The 24,430-nt window shown below is 37.8% G+C and overlaps 1 protein-coding gene across 7 annotated transcripts in view; it reads left to right on the top strand.

The window, feature by feature from the left end:
* The window catches only part of LOC128682190 (Kv channel-interacting protein 4-like), a 56,002-nt gene that overhangs the window by 8,724 nt on the left and 22,848 nt on the right, over positions 1 to 24,430 (top strand). The window contains exons 1-2 of one of the 7 annotated variants that reach the window (XM_053766777.1): positions 15,053 to 15,178; positions 20,619 to 20,850. The exons of 2 other annotated variants lie outside the window; for them this stretch is intronic. In XM_053766777.1, the coding sequence (XP_053622752.1) occupies positions 20,847 to 20,850 (4 nt within the window). In that variant the 5' untranslated portion in view covers positions 15,053 to 15,178; positions 20,619 to 20,846. Of the gene's footprint in view, positions 1 to 15,052; positions 15,191 to 20,613; positions 20,851 to 24,430 lie in introns of those variants that run through there. 4 more of the 7 variants (XM_053766779.1, XM_053766776.1, XM_053766775.1 and 1 more) reach the window with 4 other exon arrangements.

The raw sequence follows: 24,430 nt of genomic DNA, 5'->3' as shown, positions 1-24,430 counted from the left end.
ACAGTTTACACAATGATTAACAATCAGCTCGGACGTGTTCGCTAAAACAGCCCGTGAACAATGATCGCTTGTACGGGACCTGGTGTCGGAACAGGTATACTTTGGAACAGATATTGAGTATTTTTTGGAATAGGCTCGGAATGTACTATTATTTCCTTATTTAATTCCACTTTTAAGAATGGCTTGCATTTTACAGAATATACATACCTGTTAACAAAAATTTAAATCGGGTACTTAGCATTTATTAAACGTCATTATTCCAAGTAAAACACGCTTGTCAACAAATTGGACTTCATGTTTTTAAAACATTCTCTCTCAGCTCCATTACGAGAAACAGATAAACTATTATTGGAATCGTGATTGGAATGGTCTTAAGGATATAATATTTTTTACAGTTGATGGATAGGAAACAACATCATTCCCTGAGATGGTTGAGGTCACTGACTGGGGATTTCCACTTACCATGATCCTGACCAATCTCTCTCAATCCAAGTATAATTTATTATATTTTCTCCCGAGCGAAGCCGGGACGACCCGCTTGTAATTAATAACTGCCAAAGCATTATCCGTAAGTTATAATTCTAGTAGTTTGTAGCTTTAAAGTGCCTGTGAAGGTCTAATTCTCTTATTTTCTGAGTAAATGTTTTGATTTTGCAGAGAAAAAATAAAATAGTAACAGGTATTCATAAAGTACCTGTTACACTATAACAGTTACTCGAAGATATCCCATCACTGGGCACACGGAAAAGGCGTGGTCGATACCGATTTTCACGCGCACCCGGAATTTATTGTCTGTTTTCTCAACCCTTTTGCAATATACCATTCTTCCTCGTGGCGTGCGCTGGTGTGATAACGTGCATTTTTGAGCTGTGAAAAGTTTATTCAGGGATTTTTACGAAAAGAACACATCTAAAAGATACGAAATCTTTTAGATGTGGTTATATATGTTTCGTGGTTTCGCTTTAAATATTCAACACAAATACAGGTAATGTTAGCTGCGCCCCGGGACTTTACTCCCGTGAGAATTCCGTTTGTTTCCAGATACTATTTTACCTAAATACCAAAAAATACCGAATAAAAAAAAAACAGCACGTGTAACGTCCAACTAATTGCTAGAAACAGTGGTGGTCAAGTGGTTAAGACCCGTGTGTCGTTAAAAAGTACTAGGTTCGAATCATACTCTTGCCACATGAGTTTGTATCCAATCAGACTCATGTATAGCAGTTTTCACATACCACCACTTGTTTCCGATGAAAGAAAACGTGTGTTTGCGACTATTTGCCGTCACAAAAGTCATATCAAATGCCTTTAGGCGACTTAAATAAAATCTGACACCAGTGTTAGCAATTAACGCACTCGAAAAGAAAGAAAGAATGCTTGAATAGTAAATACAACCTGTTTCCTCAGTACGCGTCGCGGTCGCGGCGCCCGCGCCCGCGCCGCGTGCGTCCTGAACACAAGTGGCTCGTCTCTTTGTGTTTGCTCGTTATAAGTCTCGCTGGTAGGCCTGTCTTACATGGAGCGTTTTTATTTAAAGCATTTTTTATCCACCTTGGCTATGGTGTCCCGAATCCCGAGGTCCGCTTCGATTTAATTGACATTTAATGTAGTTTTTGAAAATCGAATGGTATTTAAGTTGTTAAATCTTGGTTAAATAAACTTATGAGATCTAGTTTTTGTTTGTTGTAACTTAATTGTACAAAAAATAAGTTATATAAATACATTCTTCAACGTCAAATCATACTAGAAATTAGACCTTCACAGGCACACTTTTACGTCAAATGTTAAATTAATATATACTATTTATCAAAGCTACAAACTACAGGCATATTGGAACGACCACTGCTAAGAACGATTGCCGAATTAGTTGAAATTTATAAATTAATATTTGTACCTAAACCCAAGAGAGGTTTTGCAATAAAAACGCCTAAAGGGACGTCCCGAACGCCCGTGAGGTTAGAGCGCCCCGCGCGCGTCGCTCGTTAGAATTAAGTCGTTTGACAACGCGATTACGGCGGCACCGGATAATTGTTTCCCATTAGGGTGGGTAGTGAGAGTGAACATATTAGAGAGGCCAAAGGTTCTTATTCTTTATTCCCAAACGTCTTGGATGTATATCTATATATGTATTTGTTATAAAATATAGTAGTATCGTTGAGTTAGTATCCCATAAAACAAGACTCGAACTTACTTTGGGGCCAGCTCAATCTGTGTGATTTGTCCTAAAAAAAATGCAAACCCGAGATTATAGAAGTGTGGAGAATACTAAACGAACGAAGTGTCTTGTTTCCAATATTTTTTTGAACAACCGCGAAAATTGTGTGTTCTTCGGTGTTCCAGGCGTGCGATTTCGCCACCTTACCTACTTTTGTGCTTGGCTCGATACCACGGCACATGCTGAGCTGGTCGCCATTTCGGCTTACATATTGTATTCGATCTATATTCGTTACTCTTTTGTATGTTTGGATTTTATGTGTTTGCCGAATAAATGATTTCTTTCTTTTCTTTCTTTGCCTTTGCAAAAATTAACCTTAAAATTAAGACTTAGCTGTGTTTTTACGACCGGTTGCCTGCCTTACTGTGATATATCCAGAACGATATTCTGCGTAATATATTAGCTCATTGGTCGAGCTGTGTCTCGTTTCCATCTCAAATTCCAGGCTGGTGCGAATTATAACAAAACCTGCTTTATAATAATTGTATGTACAGCTAAGCATAGTACATCTGATTTGATTGTACGCACAGAGTTATAACAGAACAATGTGGCGAAGGCGCGTGTCGTTTAAATTGGCAACACTAGGCGTTATACTCCAGCCCTCTTATTCATAAAAAGTGAGCATATACTTTGAGCTAAAGTAGGTTTTGTCATCGCACTTTACAATATTTGACAGTGACAGAACGAGACAAAACATACTTTAACTTTTTATGAATAATAGAGAAGAATATATTCAGACGTAATACGAATTGGAACATAAGTGGACTGTACACTGTCTGAAGTTAATTCAACCCACCAAAAACATTTTCATGTAAAAATGTTGCCATGACGAGTCTAGTTTGCTTCACAAACTCTACACTTTAGTCAAAATGTATGGAAAAGTGGAGAGATTCCTTGATATATATCTATATATCTACCTGGTTATATTCTACCTGCGCACCAAACTTAACAATCTGTCCAGTAGATTTGTGTGTATACACATATATATTCTCACAAGCTTTCGCATTTATAATTTCTCAAGAAGCTACTGGCAAAGTGAAATTATGTTAACACATCGACCCCGCTCGGGTCTCCTTTGATGTAGTGGTTGAGGCCGGCTCAACCGGTAATGCTGCAGTAACTAGTCGCCGTGTTGACTCGCCGAGCCGTCGACTGAAAGCGTTAGGGATGGGACTCCGCGCTGTTATGACGTATACCACGTAACGGTGTGGTCGCAGTGTGGAAATTCCTTAGATTCTATTTCAGACTCTCTTGGAAATCCGCGAGAATTCTTAAGGGAGAGAATTTTCGGGAACAGATAATTTCTCACCGATACTTCACCATTTGCAATTGACACTTTCCTCTGTCCACTTTCAACAAAATGTACCTTTGTTACAAATATGAAGATTTTTGTTATGTTTACATATCTCGACACCAAAGATATATCCAATAAATATATACATATCCAACCTTCGTTTTTTTTAAATAAATATTTAAGAACAAATCACACAGATTGAGCTAGCCCCAAAGTAAGTTCGAGACTTGTGTTATGGGATACTGACTCAACGATACTATATTCTATAACATATACATATATAGATAAACATCGAAGACCCGGACCAATCAGAAAAAGATCATTTTCCATCATGACCCAATCGGGGATCGAACCCGTCCCGGGTTCGATGGCAAGAACTTTACCACTGCGTCACCGAGGTCGTCATTCGTTCTATAATGAAAGAGCGACAAATAAACTTTCACATTTATTATTAAGTATGGATTAATAATAAAAAAATTAATGTCGTTAAAAATATATGTAGTGTGTTCCCCCATCCCTAATAGGTCAAGTGCGTCGCGCATTGAAATTTTTTAAACGGCTGCTTTTTTAATTTCAAAGTTGGCAGCACTGAGCTCCGCTAGGTTGGCAACACTCGTTAAATGTTTACAAACCAGCGGCGTTGAATGAGTTTCTTTTAAGCTAGTTTTAATTACGGAAAGTTTGTCCGTTATTTATTGACGTCAATGCTAACGAGTAGTTAGACAAGCGACGCTCTAAAACCTTTGTGTCGTGTGGTTCCGCCCTAGAATAATCACTCCATACTCTCCCGTGGATTTCGTACGAGGCGACTAACACAGCTTTTGATGATAGGAAGCGGCCGGTTGTATTTAAGGGTAACTTTTACGTTGAAACCGGGCTTCACGGCGTCATAACCTCGAATGAGAAGATGTGAACTCATCGGTAAAATCAAATAACGCTCATTTTCTCGTCATCTTTATAGACTTCCACATTTTATCCAAATATGGAAATATTACATGCAAATTGCATCCTTATACAGTTGACTGATCAATAAAAAGCCAGAACAACATTTATCCAGCGCGAGCCAGTCCTAACCGCCGAGAACCGGTAAAAAGCGGTTCGATCCGGATTAATGGCAGATCTTGGCTTCACTGACGATGGCAAGGGATTTGTTACGTTGTTTTTATTGCGATTTGGCTTCGGGTTTCAGAATAACAACCTGCCGATTAACCTTTGTATTGTTTAAAAAATTTGGTGAAGGCTTTTACGGTTTATTTAGCTTCAAAATGTTGTGATGAATATATCTATACTGAATTAACTATTCTATTATTTTTTCTAATGTCAAAAACAAAATGTTATATGGAGCTTGTGTGACAGTAATCTATTGTGACGTCACGGATTTTGGAGTCGAAAAGCATTTCTGATTAAACTTTAATGAGACCGTAAAAATAGTAAATAAAACTTTTAAATAAATGTGACATTAAGTATCGTGTCTGATTATGTTTATTTGAAGCAGGAGTGCTCATTAAAAATTGATTGGTTTTGATAAAATTTTCAATAACTACACTTACTGTTAAAAATTAAATAAAAATAAAATCTAAAACTATGAAGTATGTAAGTTTTAGTGATTATTTCTACTAGATATTGGTAGGTAGTCGTAAAAGTCATAACAAATGCCTTTAGGCGACTTGAATAAAATCTGACGCTAATCAGTGTTAGCACTCACACACACTCGAAAACATAGAGCCAATGAACTCCGTGAAAACTAAATACGTGGTTCAAGAATATAATCTTATGTTATTATAATTACGAGCTGATGCCCGCGACTTCGTTCGCGTGGCCGAACAACTTTTGGTAAGGAGTCAAAATTATTAGAGAAATTTAACAGAACTGTACCGACAAAGCGTAACGATACCTATACAGAAGATGCTCATACGACTGAAATATATATTTCCTATAGTTTAGCTTGACCGTTGTGACTCTTCTTCAGGTGTTCCAGATCTTTGATTTTTGGATACATCAACAGGAAATGCTCATCAGGCTGAACTACTTTTGTTAAGGCGTCATTTCTATATTTCCTATAGTTTAGCTGCACCGTCATTGTTCTCCATCAGGTGTTCCAGTTTTCAAAATCATTTATACCCTATATGTTGGCTTAATAGCTATATAACAAAAAAGTTTCATTCAATTCCATCCAGTAGTTCCGAAGCTAAGCATGTACAAACAGACAGACATACAGACATATATTTTTTTTAAGATTCTTACTCCGTTACTATGACTCTATCGCCTAATTTTGTTTTTATGTAAATTTATTCAATGTACAGGATTTTTTTTCTACTGTTTTATTTTCAGTATACATAGATATAGATTATTCAAAATATGACTTAAAATATTTGAATAATAGAATTATTGTGATTCAAAGATTGAAAATAAAATGAGAGCAAAAAAAAAGAAACTTGAAGTTGCCAGTGTTTATTTTTTGACAGCTTCTATTTTCAAATAACAGGCCAATTTCACATTTAAACCTTGGACGCGACAACCTAAGCTGTTACTAAGCTGATTTGAGTAATTTTCGCGTTAACTTGGCTACGGCTGTCACTTCTGCGGCTCACATTGTAGGCCCAACATAAATAATAATAATAAATTTAATTAGTACCTACGTTTTAATTAGTTGGTGTCCGAACTGCCCAACGTCTGGCACGATGGAGGAGCTACACCAGGCCAATGATGGAGCCGTAACCGCAGACACATATTGATCGAAAATTCCTATTGATTTACGTAATTTGTCAATTCACGATCGATGCATTCTATATACTTTACTTTGCACATCGATTGCGAGGAAATTTCCTCGATCCTACTAATACTTCGTGCACGCAAAACACAGCCAAGAATGTATCGACAACACGTTCAGTTAAGATAAAGAATTTTATTTAAGTATTGAGCTACAGTACTTAGGTGCATTTACTCAAATTTTGCATAAATTTTCAGACAAGATATGGTCTCCGCCACTTGATTACTTAACGCCACGAAGAAAATCACTTTAATAAAATTAAGTGACTTTTGAAACTAACTTCGTCGTGGAAATCAATTATTTTTACTCTAAACCCGGGTCAATTTGCCAAACTCAAGTTTTCAACTCCAATATTTGCTGGAAAGAGAGCGCGTTGTGCGATAGAGACGGCTATATCAATTAGTAACTTTGCCCATCATGTGACATTGATATATTTTTACTAGAACATACAATCAGAACAAAACGTTTATGTAAGAAGGAAAAGCCATACGGTTACACCTTTTATCCGGCTAAACCTAGGTTTGCCGTAATCTGTACGGGTGAATTTCACAAGCGTTTGAACGCGGCATGTAACGTTTCATTAGTGTCCGACATTTTTATTTAAATAAAGATTTTTTAAAAAAAAATTAAACATTTATGAAATTAACATTGTACTAGTACTTTACATATTTATAATATAGGATAATGAAATTGATTACTGTGTATGGTACAATTTAATGAACACAAATGAGAGTCCGCGGCGGAGTTCAAACGCTCGTGAAATTCCCCCGCTTACAACGCGGCTAATACATTTATTTCTAAAATACAGGATATTTTTCATCCCAGCTTAGCCACCGCTGATTAAAATAGATTTCCTTTATTTCTTACCATCCCGCGGCTTCGCCCGCGTAAATTTCCCACGGGAACATTTGACTTTCCGGGATGAAAGGCACCCTATGTCCTACGTATGTTAATTTGGAATAAACATTTATTGATGTAATGATAAAAAATAAACATGTGCTATTTTATCTTTTTGTAACAATAAGATGTCGGTTCCTTGCAAACATTAACTCAATGTAAACTCGAGTGCATGAATTAAATAACTTTTTAAATGAAGCCGTCTAGAAAGCAGTTTTATCTGTTACATGATATTGTTTGCGGGCACAGCGGTTATATGTTTTAACAAAACATGCCGCTTCATTAAGATTAAAGTACTTAAAACTATAATTTATGGTGAAGCCCGGGGCATTCGAGTCTACCCCGCAGGGAAAAAGACACGTGTAAGTATATTTTGCACAATAAATCCTTACATATTATAACACGAAGTCCACTGCCGCGTCTGTCTGTTGTTCGATAAACTCAAAAACTGATGCATGTTTCATGCGGTTTTCACCAAAAGATTCCAGAGGAAAGTTTAGGTGTTGTGTATAATTTATCATGTTTTTACACGAGCGAAGCCGGGGGACGGGCCGGTAGGATTTTAACAAAGCGAGCTGCACCGCCTTTCACATTCGGTATAAAGATGAAAGAGTATCAAAATCTAGATGTCATGTGGTTCCCTTCTTAGACTATCAGTCCGTGGGTGTTGATAAAGAGCCTTAACAGCTGATAGGTAACAATAGTATTCCCAAAGAGTATCGACGTCAGCACGCGCCCGGTTGTAACACAACTGAATCATGATAATGTTATGATTTCTTGTTTACAAGGCCCTCGGCTTCGGGGCTTCATAGCCGAGAATGACAGTAGGAACGTGCGTGAGTGAGAGACGGCGATGCAAGAGAATTAATCTAAATTATATAAAATACTGGCAGGAACATTTTTGTTTAATACATAGACCGTAGCAGTGTCCCACTGCTGGGCAAAGACTGCCGCTTGTATCTCCCATAGCAGTTAAATAAAAAAGTAAAAATAAATGGCGATAAGAAAGAAATAGTACCTAAAAATGTCGAATAAAAATTGTAATAAAAATGGCGTAAATTTTACGATATCGGCGGTCGTAAATATGAAGACAGTGTTATTGCGTCATCCGAGACATGAGCAGAGTTTTACATCAAACACAAAATGTTACCCGCGGCTTCAGCCGCGTTAAAAAATAGCCTAAAATGTTTACATGAAAAATCACTTGAATGCTCTGTTTTGACGTGAAAGGTGCACACACGGTTACACTGTGTCAAAAGATCCTAGACCCTAGGACACTGAGCAGGCAACGCGCGTGTTGCGGCGGCGTGGGCCGCGTGCCCGTTTGCCTGCTTGGTAATATAAAAAATATATAAGTACTTATATATGTATATATTGTACATTTCAGACCATAATTTTTTTTAAGCAATTATCCAAATTCAAAATTCTTTGTCCAACTTAGGATGATAATTATGTTAGTAGTGACGGATGCCTTTAGGCGACTAGAATAAAATCTATCGTCAGTGTTATCAATACCGCACTCGATAAAGTCTGTAGAAGCTAATCAATTGGATCATCAAGCTGTTCAATTTTTTTCACTACACTAAGTTTATTTACTTCAGAATCGTAATTTTCTCTCCTAGTAGTTCTTTATTATGTTCTTTTTAAAACATTAGTTCAGTATATTTTCGCATAACTCGTTTTTGGCATAATTTTATTCGCATACATAACTTTATTTAAGGTTTCTGAAAGCGAAGCGTTCGCGTTCCATATTAAATATTATACGACAAATGAAATAAAATGTCTCGAATGTTATTCTTCAACATGATTATGGTTAGATCCTCCAGTCTGGCTGAGACCGACCACGACGTCTAGTCCCGATCTCCCATGCTCGCCTCGCACAATCACCCACTAAAATGTCCTTGGAGACAGCAAGGGTCGGCCGGGAATTTCTACCGATTAATATCTATGTGACGTGACGGCGTGAAAATGTGGGCATCGCTCTCGATTCATGCGAGCATTTTCAAGTTCATTTCAAATTAAATCTTAGGATGTTAGGCATCGCTTATTGACGTCAAAAATTTCCTTAAAACCACAGATCACTTAGCTTAACACTAAGAGTACCAGTAAATTATGAAGTTAACTTTAACCTCATAGGAATAACGCAAACTACGCCATTTTGTCTATAATTAATGAAATCTCATTTATTCAGACAATTGTAGTCCACCACATACACATACATAGTTAAATGATAAATTATATGTTGATTGCAATTCACTCTAGAAGTCTACTGTCGACTTCCATGCGCAGGTCAAGAAGAACCAATGAAGCGGCACAACAAACTTCATCACAGCCTATTTTTCAGACGTCAATTATCATTTTTCCTAAAAACATCATACAAGTAGTTTATTTAGTTCAGTTCTTACATACATACAAACATAGCGCAGTCGTGTAAAATCTGCTAACTCAAATAAATTCACAGTTCGATTCACACGACATTCCAACCGTTGGCGAAGAAGGCGGGAAGTTGCTCGGCGAGCTGGCAGCCCATGCTATATGCGGGAAATTCACATGTTCCCGCGCGCCAATCCCGATAAAACAATTTATGAAACTCAAGCTATTTTTATTCTTTTATTTAACAACAGTCCGCATGAGGAGCTCCGTACTATCCTTATCCTTACATTATTATACAAAGGAAGCGGTCGTAGTCCAGTGTCCGCCTGTGATCGAAAGGTCCCAGGATCGAATCCTCGAAGAACGGCTAAAAATCACGTTTATTGTGTGAAAGCACCCTTAACTATTCATTTAATCTTGGTGTTTATATTTAGTATCTCTAATCTATATCATAATTCATGACATAAAGCCTGGTGACAGACAGAAAGGCGGACAGCGGGGTCTTTGTAATAGGGTCCCGTTTTTTGGGTACAGAATATACAAACGGTGTACTTAATGCATATAATTGGACCGTGTAAAACCAAAAACTAAAATTAGTTTAGAAAACGCACAAAGAACTCGCCCAAAAACTTAATTTTGACTTTCAATCAGTCGTAGTCTTTTGACCATTACAATAAATCATCAATATAGTATAGTAAATCCTCACATCCAATAGGATATACGTTACGTTTTTGCAATATAAGCCGAGTCGTGACACCTGACTGGCCATGTTAATATGACGATCACCGAATTTTCAAGCAAATTATATTTTTAAATGAAGATTTTACCTACTTCCAGGGTGATACTGAAAATCAGAAGAGTGCAAAAGTAATGATGAGTTGTAACCATTTTTTCAAAGATGCTTCGTAAAAATCTTCCTAAAATATGTATCGTATCAAGCTTCGTCAATAAATAACTTGAAAGAATGCTATAATAAATAATTAACGCAACCCAAAGATAATGTATGTCCCGTTTCTTCTCGTGTATTTCTAATATAAGGATATTAGCTAGCTCCCGTGTCGCTCTTATATAGGAAAAAGAAAGCTCACATAGGAAAGAGAAAGGTATATGAGCGACATGGAAGCTACAACGACGTTTATAGCTTTCTCTGTCTACGTATTCACGAGAGGCGAACGTCATATTATGATTGCGCAACTCCACGATGCGTGCCTACACGCAAATATACATATGGCGGTGTCTACGCGCGAACACGAGCTTCACCCGTCTTGTCTGTCTATATACGACGCGGAAGAGGCGAAACTTTTATTTGACGGCTCGGTGATGGAGCTCGATGATCCAGCGACTCAGTTTCTGCGCCAGGAAATAACAGTGACGATCAATATTATGTCTCGTGGCGTGTGGCTCCGCCCTGGAATAGGTCCACTCCATATCCTCCCGTGGATGTTGTAGGAGGCGATTAAGGGACACATAGCCTAGGCAGCTGATAGGCAACAACAGCATTCCCAAAGACGGTTGAGGTCAGGCAGGCAGGCGGCAAGTTGAAAAATCATAGTATCATAAGTATAATCTTAATCATCAAGTTTTTAATTTGCAGTTTTGAACGAGTTTCCTCAACCTAGCATTTAGGTGGAACAATATGTATATGTAATACCAAATGCCATCCATAAACTGCCAAAGCTATACCATAGCACAAAATGTGTACTTGCGGCGCGCGACGTGTGGTTCCCGCCCTGGATCAGGATCTGTGCGGCTCGGCACACACTGACTGGGACAAGGGAAAGCTTTTAGAACAAGTGACAAATTATAAGTGATTGCGCTCCGTCGATCTCGGGGAGAGAACTGAAAGGATTTTTTCATTGCTCAGTTTATTTTGTTCAAGTTATTGTGTTTCAATGGTCCGTTTGTGAACTGAAAGGTCCGGGTTTGATTGAATCCTTTTTTGTCTCACGCAATCTGACTCATGTAAATTTCATACGCCATTTGCTTCCGGTGAAGGAAAACGTCGTAAGAAAACTAATACAAAAATATTTTTTCTTTGTTAAAATTATTTTATTACTAGTAAAAACGCTCCGGTATCTGTCATAATGGATGATTCCGTAATATAGATTTTCAGTCAGTCTTTTTTAGGGTTCCGTACCTCAAAAGGTATATGCGGAAACTTTAGAATCTACTCAGCTACTTACAATACATCCAAATATATAAAAAAATATAGGTAATAAGCTTCCAGCTAACCCATTACGATATGAATTGGGTCGCTAGTCTATTAATATCGAAGTATAAACTGCTGTTTCATTTTGTTTATGGCTATTCCAAAACAGACAGCCCCACATAATTACCATACGCGTTTGTGTAAAAACAGTATGATATTGTTTTGGTGCAAACCCGAGCGAGGGAGTCGGGACTCATCAATCTTGTGAGGCTTCACTTTCTGACCGAAGAAGGTATGTTAAATATAAGTTCCATACTAATATTAAAATGAGAAAAGATTTGTGTTTTTGTCTGTAACGCACACGAAACGACGGGACTAATTTTAATGAAATAAGCTTACGTTTTCAAGGTTTTACCCGAGCGAAGCCGGGACGAGCCGCGAGTAATTTATATTGACGTAAAGTTAACATCATAACTCCCACGTCTCGCTATCTATAATGCATAAACTGCATTCTGTATGCTGCAACAACAGGTTTGATGCATTGATAATACGTGGATCGATTTAAACCGACAAAGTTAATGCTTTTAGGGATCAAGTTAACAAAGTTTAAGTGATCTTCAGTTAACCCGCATGTGCTTCATAAGTTTGTTTGTAATAACTTTATCCCTAGCTTTTGCTCACGACTTCATCCGCGTTTATTTCGTGATGTTATTATTGTCTATATCTCGGCTATCGCGGGTAGCAACGTATCGCGATGAAACATGTACCAGATTCTAAGTTAGATCATCCGCTATACGACTGTGAGAATCGCATTAAATTCCATCCAGTAGTTATTGGGTGATGCACGAACAAACATACAGATAGACAAAAAATTCACAAAAATTGTTACGCCTTCCATTAATCTCGTAAGACCGGCCATCTTGTTTATCTTTCATATCTCCTATGTGCAGACAGCTCTCTTACAGATCAAACTGTTTCCATATCCGTGGCGCACTGTGAGACACATACATCTACTCTAAGCCCACCGCAGCTCGGCACGACTTCGATATGTGAACACTATCTGTCTAGCTCTTGGACTATATGGCGGGAATGTGCACTGTGCAGCCATTTGTAACAGATTACAATAAAAAGGTTTTTCAAAAGTTACAGCTAAAAATTGAAGTTAAAAGTATCTCCTCAAAAAAAATGTGTATTCTATATATATATATATATAAAAGCGAAAAACACTCGTATCTCGAAAACGACTGAGCCCCTGAAGATGAAATTTGAGAGGAAGGTAGATTGTGACTAGGAGACGTCCGCTAAGAAAGGATATTTCATAATTCCATCCCTAAGGGAGTGAAATAGGGGTTGCCAGTTTGTATGAAACTTCGTCATTTTTGAAGTAAGACACATGATTTTTTTAAATTTAAATTTGTAATTGGTAAAAATTATAATGCATTAATTATATTTTGAAAATGACGTCCCTGTAGGGGTTGAAATAAGGTAAAAATTTAATTTAAGATGAAAATTTGTGCGAAACTTTATTATTTTTGAAGAGAGGTCCATGAAATGTTCGGCACGCGTTACGGAAAGCGGGAGTGGGACACGTTGCGGGAAACGATATGGGACAATTTGCAGGAAACGGGTCAGGACAAAAGTTTCGGAACAATACACGTAGCGGAAATCGTAGCGGGTGACGGGGAATTGAACTAAAGATGACAAAAAATACGAATTTGAATCATTGTAATAAATTAATTTTACCAGTCTTAGAACACGCGATAAAAGAATTGATATTTTACTTCGATTCCTTTTAAGAACCGATTCACGCGTGCGAAGCCGCGGACTAAAGCTAGTGATCTATAATTCCTGATATTTTTAAAATCCATTTTAGCGTCCTTCACATACGAAGCAAATATCCACAATATACATTCAATTAATACACGTAACCGGGGTGCTCCACAGCGACACAGTGATTAGTTTACGAGCTGCAGCACACAGATAAATTTACGCGCGTCGCATCCAGCCAGTATCAATTTTGTCCGAAGTGATTTATATCATGAGGCTTTGCTGACGGAACTTTTAGATAAAAAAATACTCTTTCTCTCATCTGAGGGTTTTACCGGTTTCTTTCTCAGCCGTTGAGCGTTGGAGTCCAGAGTTCGCTTTCCTATTTTAACGTCTGCACGGTCGTCGTTTTCCCTAGTTATCACAGTCGAGACAATAACTATAAGAAAGAATGCTTTTTGAGGGCAAAATAAATATGTGACGATACACGAACACAGTCCCACACCCGCTGTGCCTCTAAAAGTAATAATTTCTCAGCAAATATGCCTTGTTTCGGCCGAAAAATGGCGCCAAATCGTCTGCTCCTAATCATTATGAAACGTCATAAAAAACGCACTTTGTGTCGAGCAAATATATATCTTTAGTCAGTGGGGTAAAGTTGATAATGCAATGTTTTGTTGTTGATACATTTTTCATCTTATAAAAATGTGTTTAATAATAAATATTGGTATAGCTTTCTGTTTATTGCTAATAAGTTCATTAATACATTATTTGGAAGGAGTACTTGATTTAGAACTGTACAGTACTAGCTGCGCCCCGGAGCTTCGCTCCCGAAATTTTGAACTCGAACACCGCAACAGTTTTTTATTAATTTGCTATAAGTACATAATATTCTTCTTTTCACGTAGGTATCTTCGGCTGTGACGCCCCTGAGCATGTGGTCCGCGTGGAAAGTAAACTTTAAAATTTTAAAAATTCAGCTCTGATTTTATGATCTTGACTGCTTGACGTCAACCCTCCGTAGAAATGATGTTGCCTATCACCAGTTAAGCCTTTGTACTTCCCAGTCACCTCGTACAACATTAAATTAAATATGATTGTGTATCTAACAGACCAGATATTCGTTTTGTAAAGATTATTTCGAGAAAAGTATAAAAAGAACCGCGGGTAAAGGCTAGTTCTTAGAACACAAGGAAATTGTCCTCTCATTTTATCTGACAATCGATTCTGGTACTTATGCCCTTGATCTTCGAATTAGAATCCATTGCGCCCTCATTAGGCTTGACATTTCTCATCGTCATTGTCTTATATCCTTGCAAAAGTTTTGAGGCAAAAGCAACCTTAAAACCATCCGTCAAGATACAAAATCGTGGGCAACGACAATAAAAATATTTGACAATTACCGCCAATAAGTTAATATCAAAACATAACATGTTACAATTGTAAATACAAATAAATGTCAAACGTGACGTAATGACAATAAAGTCGAATATTGAATGTAGACTGAATGGAACGCATTTGGATTAGTCAATACGCATGCGTGTAAGTCCCACGGAGGCGCGCTCCCGGTTGTAGGCAGTTGAGCTAGAAACGCGACGTGCCGCGGCCGCGTCCCGGCGGACACTGCCACTTGTTCGCAAAACCACCTGTTACCAAAAACAAAGCGTTCCAAATTCAAAATACAAAATTTATTTTAGGCCAGCCGTGACAGAGGTCAGTTAGCTTGTAACGTTATTTTGATTAATGGTTGTCGTTATTTTTGTCTCGTTATTGATGGAATATCGATTTGGGTGATTTTAATGCGTGTGTTATTGTTTGCTACAATTTTATTTATGGACTGTAATTGGAACAATAGGACCTTTGGAACAACATTTACAACTATTTTAATATTTGGCGATATATTAACCGTACCTACAACTACTGGATCATATCAATACATTCTTTGTGTCGAGTTTTAAAAGGCTTCACTGGGCCGTCGCTTGCAAACGCAATGAGTTGTTTTAATAGGTATTTAAATACTTTATAATTAAGATCAAATATGAGTATTCACACATTTGAAGCCAAACGAAATTAATTATTTAGGAATTGGGACGATATATTTCTATATTTCGCGTATAATAAATTTCGAAACTCATCTAAATGAAGTACTCAATTCAAACCGAACAACACTCATATACCTAAATCGACAAAACATATACTCATTTTTCACAAAACATATTGTTTGTATAAATTAATAAACAAAATGCGCTTCAGTAATAACCTGAAACTGAAAGTAATACAAAAAGAATAGAATTATCTTTATTGCATACAACAAACATTTTACTTAGGTACATTAAAACTGGAGTGTGTGTCATAACTAAGGCTCAGTGTCACTCGTACATACGCTTAATAAAACGCACTGATTCGAAGACTAACGCCGACTTCCAAAGCGCTGGTGATGAAGGTGCGGCGCAACGAACTTCACCGCGGCCCATTCACCAAACACGTCAAATGACAAATGAAAAACTTAAATATCCGAATGTCATTGAAATACCTGTAGTGATTACAAATCGCTCCACATTCGGTCAATGGAAATTAAATCGGCTTATAATGACAGTATTCAAGAGCTATTGGGTTTTGTTATTTTAGTTCTGAACCAATTTAAAAAGAACGTCATTACTCATACATGTCACATGCAAGGCTGTGGTAATCTTTTCTTGTAAAAAGTAAAGTAATTGGTGAAATGAAACATCGGCCGAGATTGCACAAGATTGTTATATTTCCATACATATATAGTCCAACAAACATCACCCAGGCAGCATGTGGTTCCGCCCTAGAATTGGACCAATCCATATCCTCCCGTGGATGTCGCACGAGGCGACTAACGGACACAAAGCCTTAACAGCTGATAGACAACGATAGCATTCCCAAAGAGCGTTGACGTCAGGCGGGCGGCCGGTTGTAAAATCATCGCCAAATCTTTCAAATTCATTGGCAATTTTATTAAGGTAACCCTGGGATTTGGGGCGCCACAGCTCCGAATGCGAGCGGGAACACGCAAAGATGAGAGCGAGATCACCCAGGTGCGTCTGTGCTAACGCGTGGAGAGCTCACCGCGGCGCAACTTATTTTGTAAAGCTGTTGATTTTATTGTTTATTTTTGTATCAGTGACTGTGGTCATACAAAACATTTTATAAGTACTTATAAAATGTTTTTATAAGGACTTATAAAATATATAAACCCTATGTATTATAATACCGATAATACATAGGTATTATTATTGTTATCGGTATATTATATAGTAGAGGCATGTGTCGCTGTACTCCGTGTATTGGAATTCCAAGCTGTAGAACGCAGATAATCAAATTCTTAGAATACGTTGATGAGTCTGAACTGCGTTATACATTCTTATCTAATTTTGATTTTGAATCCCTACACTCTCTTTATGATAACAATATGATAAAGAAAGTATCTAATTCCAACCCTTTTTTATCGATGTGAAAATTCGTATTCGCATTGCCCCTCTGTCGCGGGCATAACAGATGTGGGACTGAACCCGCTAGAAACACCTCGGTATACATCCAGACCTGCAGATACGACAGGGAACATACAGCCCTGTCTACTGCAGGAAACTATGTTCAATCCTGGACGAACCCTATTTTGAATTATTTATTATAATATAAAATTATTCTAGACATTTCTATATTTGTCCAAATTTTTATTTTTTTACCATTCAATGCAACACCGGTAAACTGAACAACGCTTGATGACAGCTGCTACTCATTCCCTCGCCCGGTCGATTCAATCTCGCTAGGAATCCAAGCACACTTAATGTTAGTACCCGTTCTGCCCTGAGGCATGAGACTAGCTATGCCCTCTCCATAAACATTATTTCTTAGACTAAAAACTATACGCCAAGTCGCATATTTATAGCTTTTTTCTCCCTTGGGAAATAATAACTTGTAGTTGTTTCTGAACTTGGCTCAACATGCACAGGTACTTGAGCTATCAAACTACCAGCGATGTAACTACACTTATTGTTTGTTAACTTTGTTCAAGGTCCCGTGGGACTCAGGCCGGGACTCCATCGAAGGCACCATACTGTGCGATGCTGTGTTTCAAACATTCATTTCGTCATTTTGACAATAAAATTAAATGAAACAATTTTCATGTTTAACAATATAGATAAAAACCCTCCCGATCAGAAAGTGTAAGTAGCAAGACGTCTAACAACGCGACACGTCTAATGAGCAGTCTGCCCAGCTCATCGCCCGTGTACACTACGCATAACAATAGAGAAGTTACCATTAAGTCAAATAGCATACTTTTTCCATGTATCATAAACAAAAAAAAATATATAGGGCTTGTATGACAGTACGACGTCACAAAATGCAATTAAAGTGACATTTGATTATCGTGTTTCATTATGTGAATGCATTTATACATTTTTCTTTATACACTATCAATTACCTTTTTGTTTGAAACCCGGACGAGTTCGGGCCACGCGTACAAGCAATTAAAAGATAAAATATGAGCAAATTAGTAGTTTTTTTGTTATTCCACCCAGTCTCAGTCTGGTGTTGAGAGACGCCGAGAAAACAGATTTAAATGGGGCTTCTTGACCCAAGCTTTGTTACTGCAGCGGTTCAACCCATGGCTCATCTGTAGTCTTGCCCAAACTGTCCCTCCTGCTCCACAGAACACTTGAATGAGGCCAATGACATGGCAATTGCTCTGGCTACTCACTGGTCTGAATTAATATAATTTGTCTAGTATTTGGACTTAAAAATAAGAAGTCTGTTATTCTTTTTGTTTTGTTGAAATCGTCCGGCCATCTGATTGTGTAATGGATATAGGATAGACTCGGTATTTTATCCGAAAGAATAATTTAAATTATTGTCAAAGGTAGCATTTTTCTTTACTTTTCTGATCTCTCACCGACGAGCAGTCAACGTCACATACATGTGTGACGTGCAGTCTCCTCGCTATCACAGTCTTGTCGGAGATCATACACACATTACATATTTACTGTCCACTTTTCACCCACCAAGTCGAAGTGGGGTTAAATGTGTGCTTCCATAAAAAAAATTCGGTCATTTTCAAAATTTTAAACAATAATTACAATAATATATCTTTTTACGATAGCCACATTCATAAGGCTTAGTTTATTAAAAGCTTATGGTCGCGACTATGCTCTCGTGAGTTTCACTTAATGATGAAGTTTCATACAAATTTTCATTCCCTATTTCACCCACTCATCATTTTCACCACTCATGTATGTTATTATCTTAATGTTATTCTGAAAATTCTATAAAAATCTATCGGATAAGCCATTCCAAGGCTTACTCCGAATACACCGACAGAAAAAAAATGGTTAAGGGATAGAAATGGGTTAATATTACTATACAATTTGAAAAATGTACAATACTTACTGTGGCTATGGCTGAAAATCAACGCGTTGCTCCCCGAGGAGCAACATCATCGTTGAGCCATGACCTTTTTGTATTGCTGCAGCACACATACACATTTCTTATGTCTGATTGTTGTTTACCCGTTTATTGTGTCAGTTATTTTTTTGTATTAACATTGATGTATGTGTGTGTACTGTGGCTACAAATAAAGTTTTTATCTATCTATAACAAAGAGACACTTAAATTTTATTTGTGTTCGTGCGGATGTGTGGATAAAGTTCTATACATTAACGCAGTATAATCCTGTGAATGTAATTAAAATTGATGTCATCAGGAAAATGCTAAAGTAAATAAATGATGAAGCCTGTATGTCGAAGCACGGCGCCCCTTCGGGAACCCAGTAATATCGGAGATGGCATGGACACACAGTTATTAAAAATTTATGCGTCAAAATGGAGCTGACATATGAATCAAATTAGACGGGTTGCCATATATTATGTTGTATCTTCCTTTATTACTCTCGCGTTAAGTCGGCTGTGACGCTGCGAAGCCCAGGTTACGCGTTGAAATATAACTTTAAGTTATGTGATTTTAATACCGATCGCCTGTTTTTCTCTTTATTCAAGAAAATCTTATAACTAGAGCACAAATCAAAAATAAATAAAACATGTGTTTTGAGTAACATTATTGTTTTGTGTAGAATTTATAAAAGCTAAATTAAAATTTTAATAAACTCGGAAGTTGCTGGCATCGTCTCGTCCGCTAAAGGAGGTGACGGTTTCCAAACGACTGAACACACTTTCCGAAGATAGCCAAAACAAAACATAGCTAAAGCTAAACATTTTCGATTAAATTGTCTTGCAAATAAAAAAAACTAGATCAAAATTGGTTCAGACGTTTGGCTGCTACAGAAAGTTACACATACGCGCTAAACTCCCTCCTGTCGTCGGGGCTTAAAAAGTAATAAATCATATAAAAATATATATGTCATAACTTTTGTAGTAAAAACTACGTGAACCTTATCCACCTATGGCAATCGACAACACGGCGCCGGACCGGATATCGGTCGCGGGATGCGGGCCGTGATGATTATCCACGTTGGCACGTGTGGTGGAACCGATTTAACCAATTTCCGAAAAGGTGGAGACGTTTTATACTACGATGTAACTTTTGTCAGCGTCTCAATACCTTTTGCATTTTTGTTGAACCGAAAACATATCGGTTACCTTACCCTTTATTGTAATTAATTATTGATTTCATGACCACAGCGATTTATGCTAATTTTTTTTATTAAAACTTAGTTTTCATTTCTATAATCATAATTTAACTAAGTGATATAAAGGAGAGGATGTGTTTGTTATGTAAAATTTACTGGATGGATTGTTATGAAATTTGTTACACAGATAGACATAACCTGGAATAACACATAAGGTATTTTTTCCGAAATTCTCACGGGAGCGAAGCCTAGGGGCTAATACTATAGTAAAATTAATTGTGGACTTTGAATAAATGATTTTACAAACGTACTCGTGCGTCACACCTACCTATCTACGCTAATGTAGCCTAATATACAACACACTATGTATCTGTATGTTATTATCAAAATGATTAAGTTAGTATAGTTTATAAAAGATTTTATATTTTCGTTAATGTCTTTAACAACCGCCCAAATTGTATTTCAACGTAAAAATATACGAGTATAGTATTTTTTTAATTTCAATAATTACGATCTCTGTTTCATCTGGCTGATCTTTTAGCACAGACGCCGCCATTTGCTGTTTTGTTAAAATTGAATTATAATTCCGTATACTGTACATTATTTATCATGCATTTAAATTTTAAAACAAAACGTTTTTAAGATATTTTTTCTCAGATTGTTTTTTAAACTATTCAACTGTTCAAAAGTGGCTTGCGATTAAAATAGTGAACTTAACAAATAGACTTACAGTGTTGTGACGAGATCGGCTGAAGTAAAGAGGACTTGAGTATAATGGGTAAGTAACTTTAGTTATAACTAGCGGCCCGGCCCGGCTTCGCTCGGGTAAAAACATAATAAATTATACACCTTTTTCAAGAACCACACTAACTGCCGGTGAAAATCGGTCCAGCAATTTGGTCGTATGGTTGGCTGGTAGAGAATGTGCAGCGTTAAGTCCACTCGCGAACACAATAAATTTTTGATGAGTTTTTACAAAATTGTGAATATTTCAAAAAGGACTTAACTGATTTTGTTGCTCCACGAACTTAAAAATTCTATTGACAGATCCTACCTACATACGAGTAGTCGTACCTTTTAAATTTCATCAAAATCTGACCAATGGTTCAAAGCTACAAAAAAAAAGATTTTTTTCGCTCGCACGGTCAATAATCATGCAAGCTTGCTATTAACCCGTCTGAAACCGACATTTTCATACGCGCTCCCGCTTCCAATCAGTCATATTTATTTACCTAACTTTGACAGCGGCCAGCCGTCGCGTCGAGTGCTCAAACATGCCTCAAACGGAATAGTCAATCGATGCCAAATGTAGGCAGAACCATAGCGTATAATATCAGGTCATCCTGCATGGGTGCAGGTAAGTACCAGGTGTCTCGAAGCGGTGGTGGTGTAATGGTTATGACGCCCGCCTGTGGATCGAAAGGTTTCAGGTTCGTATCCTACTCGTGCCATATCAGTTTGTATACCAATCTGACTCGTATACCTATATAGTAGTTTTCATTGACCATCACTTGCTTTCGGTGAAAGAAGACATCGTGAGGAAACTTGCACACTGATTGACAATTTAGATCCGTAGTGTATATGCAACTATACGAGCCACTAGATGGCGGTAAGGAGTCGTAAAAGTCATGTCAAATGCCTTTAGACGACTTGAATAAAATCTGACACCAGTGTTAGCAATAACATAACAATTAACAACTCGATATGATGATGATGATCTCGGAAAACTTCATATTCACGCGGGTGGAACCGCGAACAAAAGCTAATATATCCCAGTTAGCCAGAGAGGGTACATTGCGGTCAGAGCCATGATCGCAACTTGCCAGATCCAATTGAAATACAACCTTACCTCACCTCATTCGCGTCACGTCCGCGCGCCGGTCACGTCCCGTGCGTGACACATTCTGAGCGGGACACTGCCGATGTATGGTTACGTATTGGACAAATATGGCGTTGGCCTGATTGCTCTGTCGTCCTTGACGTCCATCGAAGGATCAACACACTAATTATATAGACGCGCGTCAATGTTTTAAACTATTGGAAATTATTGACTGCTAGCGGCTCGACCCGGCTTCGCTCAGGTAAAACCATAATAAATTATACCTACATATAAAACCTTCCCTAGGAATCACACAATCTATTAAAGAAATCCGTATCAAAATCCGTTGCGTAGTTTTAAATATCATCCTTAGGGACAGACAGACAGCGGGAATCGACTTTGTTTTATACTATTTATAATGATACATATACAGATGAATCGGCTAGCTAAAAGCTAAACTTAACTTGCATTAACATACGAACTAATATAACAATGAAACTAAAAACCCCTAAAAAGAAGAAATTTTATCGTGTTCCGTAGACATCCGCAATTGACATCGTCAGAAACGTTGAGCGTAGCGGAATCATTGACGACGGGACACCCTTAAGTGTGCTTTTATGAACTCGTCCACTTAACTCGTTTCCTGTCACACTTGGGATGGCTTGTAAAGATTACGAGACAGGCTTCACCTACTGCGATAATCTTTGTCAATATCGTATAGGTTAGGATGTTTTAATTCTACTATATTCACGAAATATGTGTTTATCACAATAAAGATCGAGTGTTATTGCTAAATATCCGATTTTATTCAAGTCATCTAAAGGCATCTGACACTTTTACGACTACCTACCTATCTAGTGGCAGGTAGTCGTGTACACACTAGTGAACTAAACTGTCCACCAGTGTGCAGGTTTCCTCACGATGTTTTCCTTCACCGGAAGCAAGTGGTTATTTTGATAATTCATTTGTTTGAAGTGAAAACTTCTTTAGCGGCGTTGTGCACTTTTTGGGTATGATGGGTAAAAAATGTTAAACTCGCGTCAGGACACACTTGACGTGATTAAAATTCGTAAGACGTCAAAAATGCACAACGTTAATATTCAAGTTTACACTTCCGCCGGCACTGCCGGAGTGCAACCTATATTTTTTGTAACCAAAAGTGTTGATATAACTACATTGTCACAGCAATATAATAAAGTGTCTGCAGCGTTGCATCGCGTTGTGTGCACGGACGTTATCAGCGTGCACAATGCAGCGCAGCTGTTTATCAATTCGACTCTGAAACTATTCTACGACAGCCATTTGGGCTACAGACAATATGATAAGTCCATAAATTATTCTAAATCTTGATTATATCTGAATTCTAATGTTAATTCGAAATATCCTAATCTTAACATAATATCATGAATGCGAAAGTAGGTTTGTTTATTGCACACTATTGTATATATAATTGCTTGTTAAATATATATATGATTAGTATATATACGACCAAGCGTCGTAAAAAACAATTTTCCCCCAATCTTACAATATCCAGATTAAGTATATAGATATTTTAAGTTACAAAGTTGACACAACGGTCGTCTGCATGGGTCTATGTCAGCCGCCAAATTGCGGGGCTTGCATTGTGATTACATAGAACTGTGGCATAAGACCCTGGACACAAACAAAGTACCGCCCGGGGCGCAGCGTGCTCAGGCGGCGCGGACCAAATACCATCACATGACAAACCGCAACCTGCTTGACCTTAGTAAATAGCCCTTATACAAGTATTTACATTGTTTATGTAACCGAACCTTAAAATAGTTGGATATCTTTGATAATATAAGAATGAATATTAGAAGGACCCTCCGACATGATCACTCGATACGAGGACATTGTCACGAATCCACGATCCCGCACTTCACCGTTATAAGGATTCTCTTGATATCGATACCAGAAGTATCACTTAAGCATCATTTTGGTCAAAATGACTGACATATCCGGAATGCCGGCCACACTATCACGGTGCAGCTTTGAGGATTCGGTATACATTGCTGGTTTTTCATTGCGGTAATTAAAAGCTCTCATACTAACTACGTAATGTTCATACTATCAAATTAGGCGACAGTGTGTAGCCGGTTATATACACTAGCTTTTGTCCGCGGCTACACCCGCGTTTATTACGTGCATGCGCTCGTAACTTATTTTTGTCAATATCTCTGGTTTTAAGCAACGTATCACGATGAAACCTATACCTGATTTTAAGTTAGACCATATGCTATACAAATCGCATCAAATTCCATTCAGCAGTTTTTGCGTGATGCGAGGTATACAAGTTTGAGGCGCAGCGGTCTGTGGACTCTCACAATTTGGTTGACCAAAATTATCTTGAGCTCCTCCGTGCTTCGGAACGCACCTGGCCCGCGTGGTGGGTCACGGCCTAACCTTATCCATCCGTAAGGAAGGCCAGTGCCCCAGCAGTGGGGTCGGTTCAATCGCTGTTGATGAAATGATTATGATGGGTCGTTGCAGAATACCGGACACAAGATTCTATACGAAG

This window comes from Plodia interpunctella, chromosome 29 (genome assembly GCF_027563975.2).
Source record: "Plodia interpunctella isolate USDA-ARS_2022_Savannah chromosome 29, ilPloInte3.2, whole genome shotgun sequence".
NCBI classification, from domain to species: Eukaryota; Metazoa; Arthropoda; class Insecta; order Lepidoptera; family Pyralidae; genus Plodia; species Plodia interpunctella.
The sequence above is the reverse complement of the archived record's forward strand: the minus strand, read 5'-3'. Positions and strand labels throughout refer to the sequence as shown.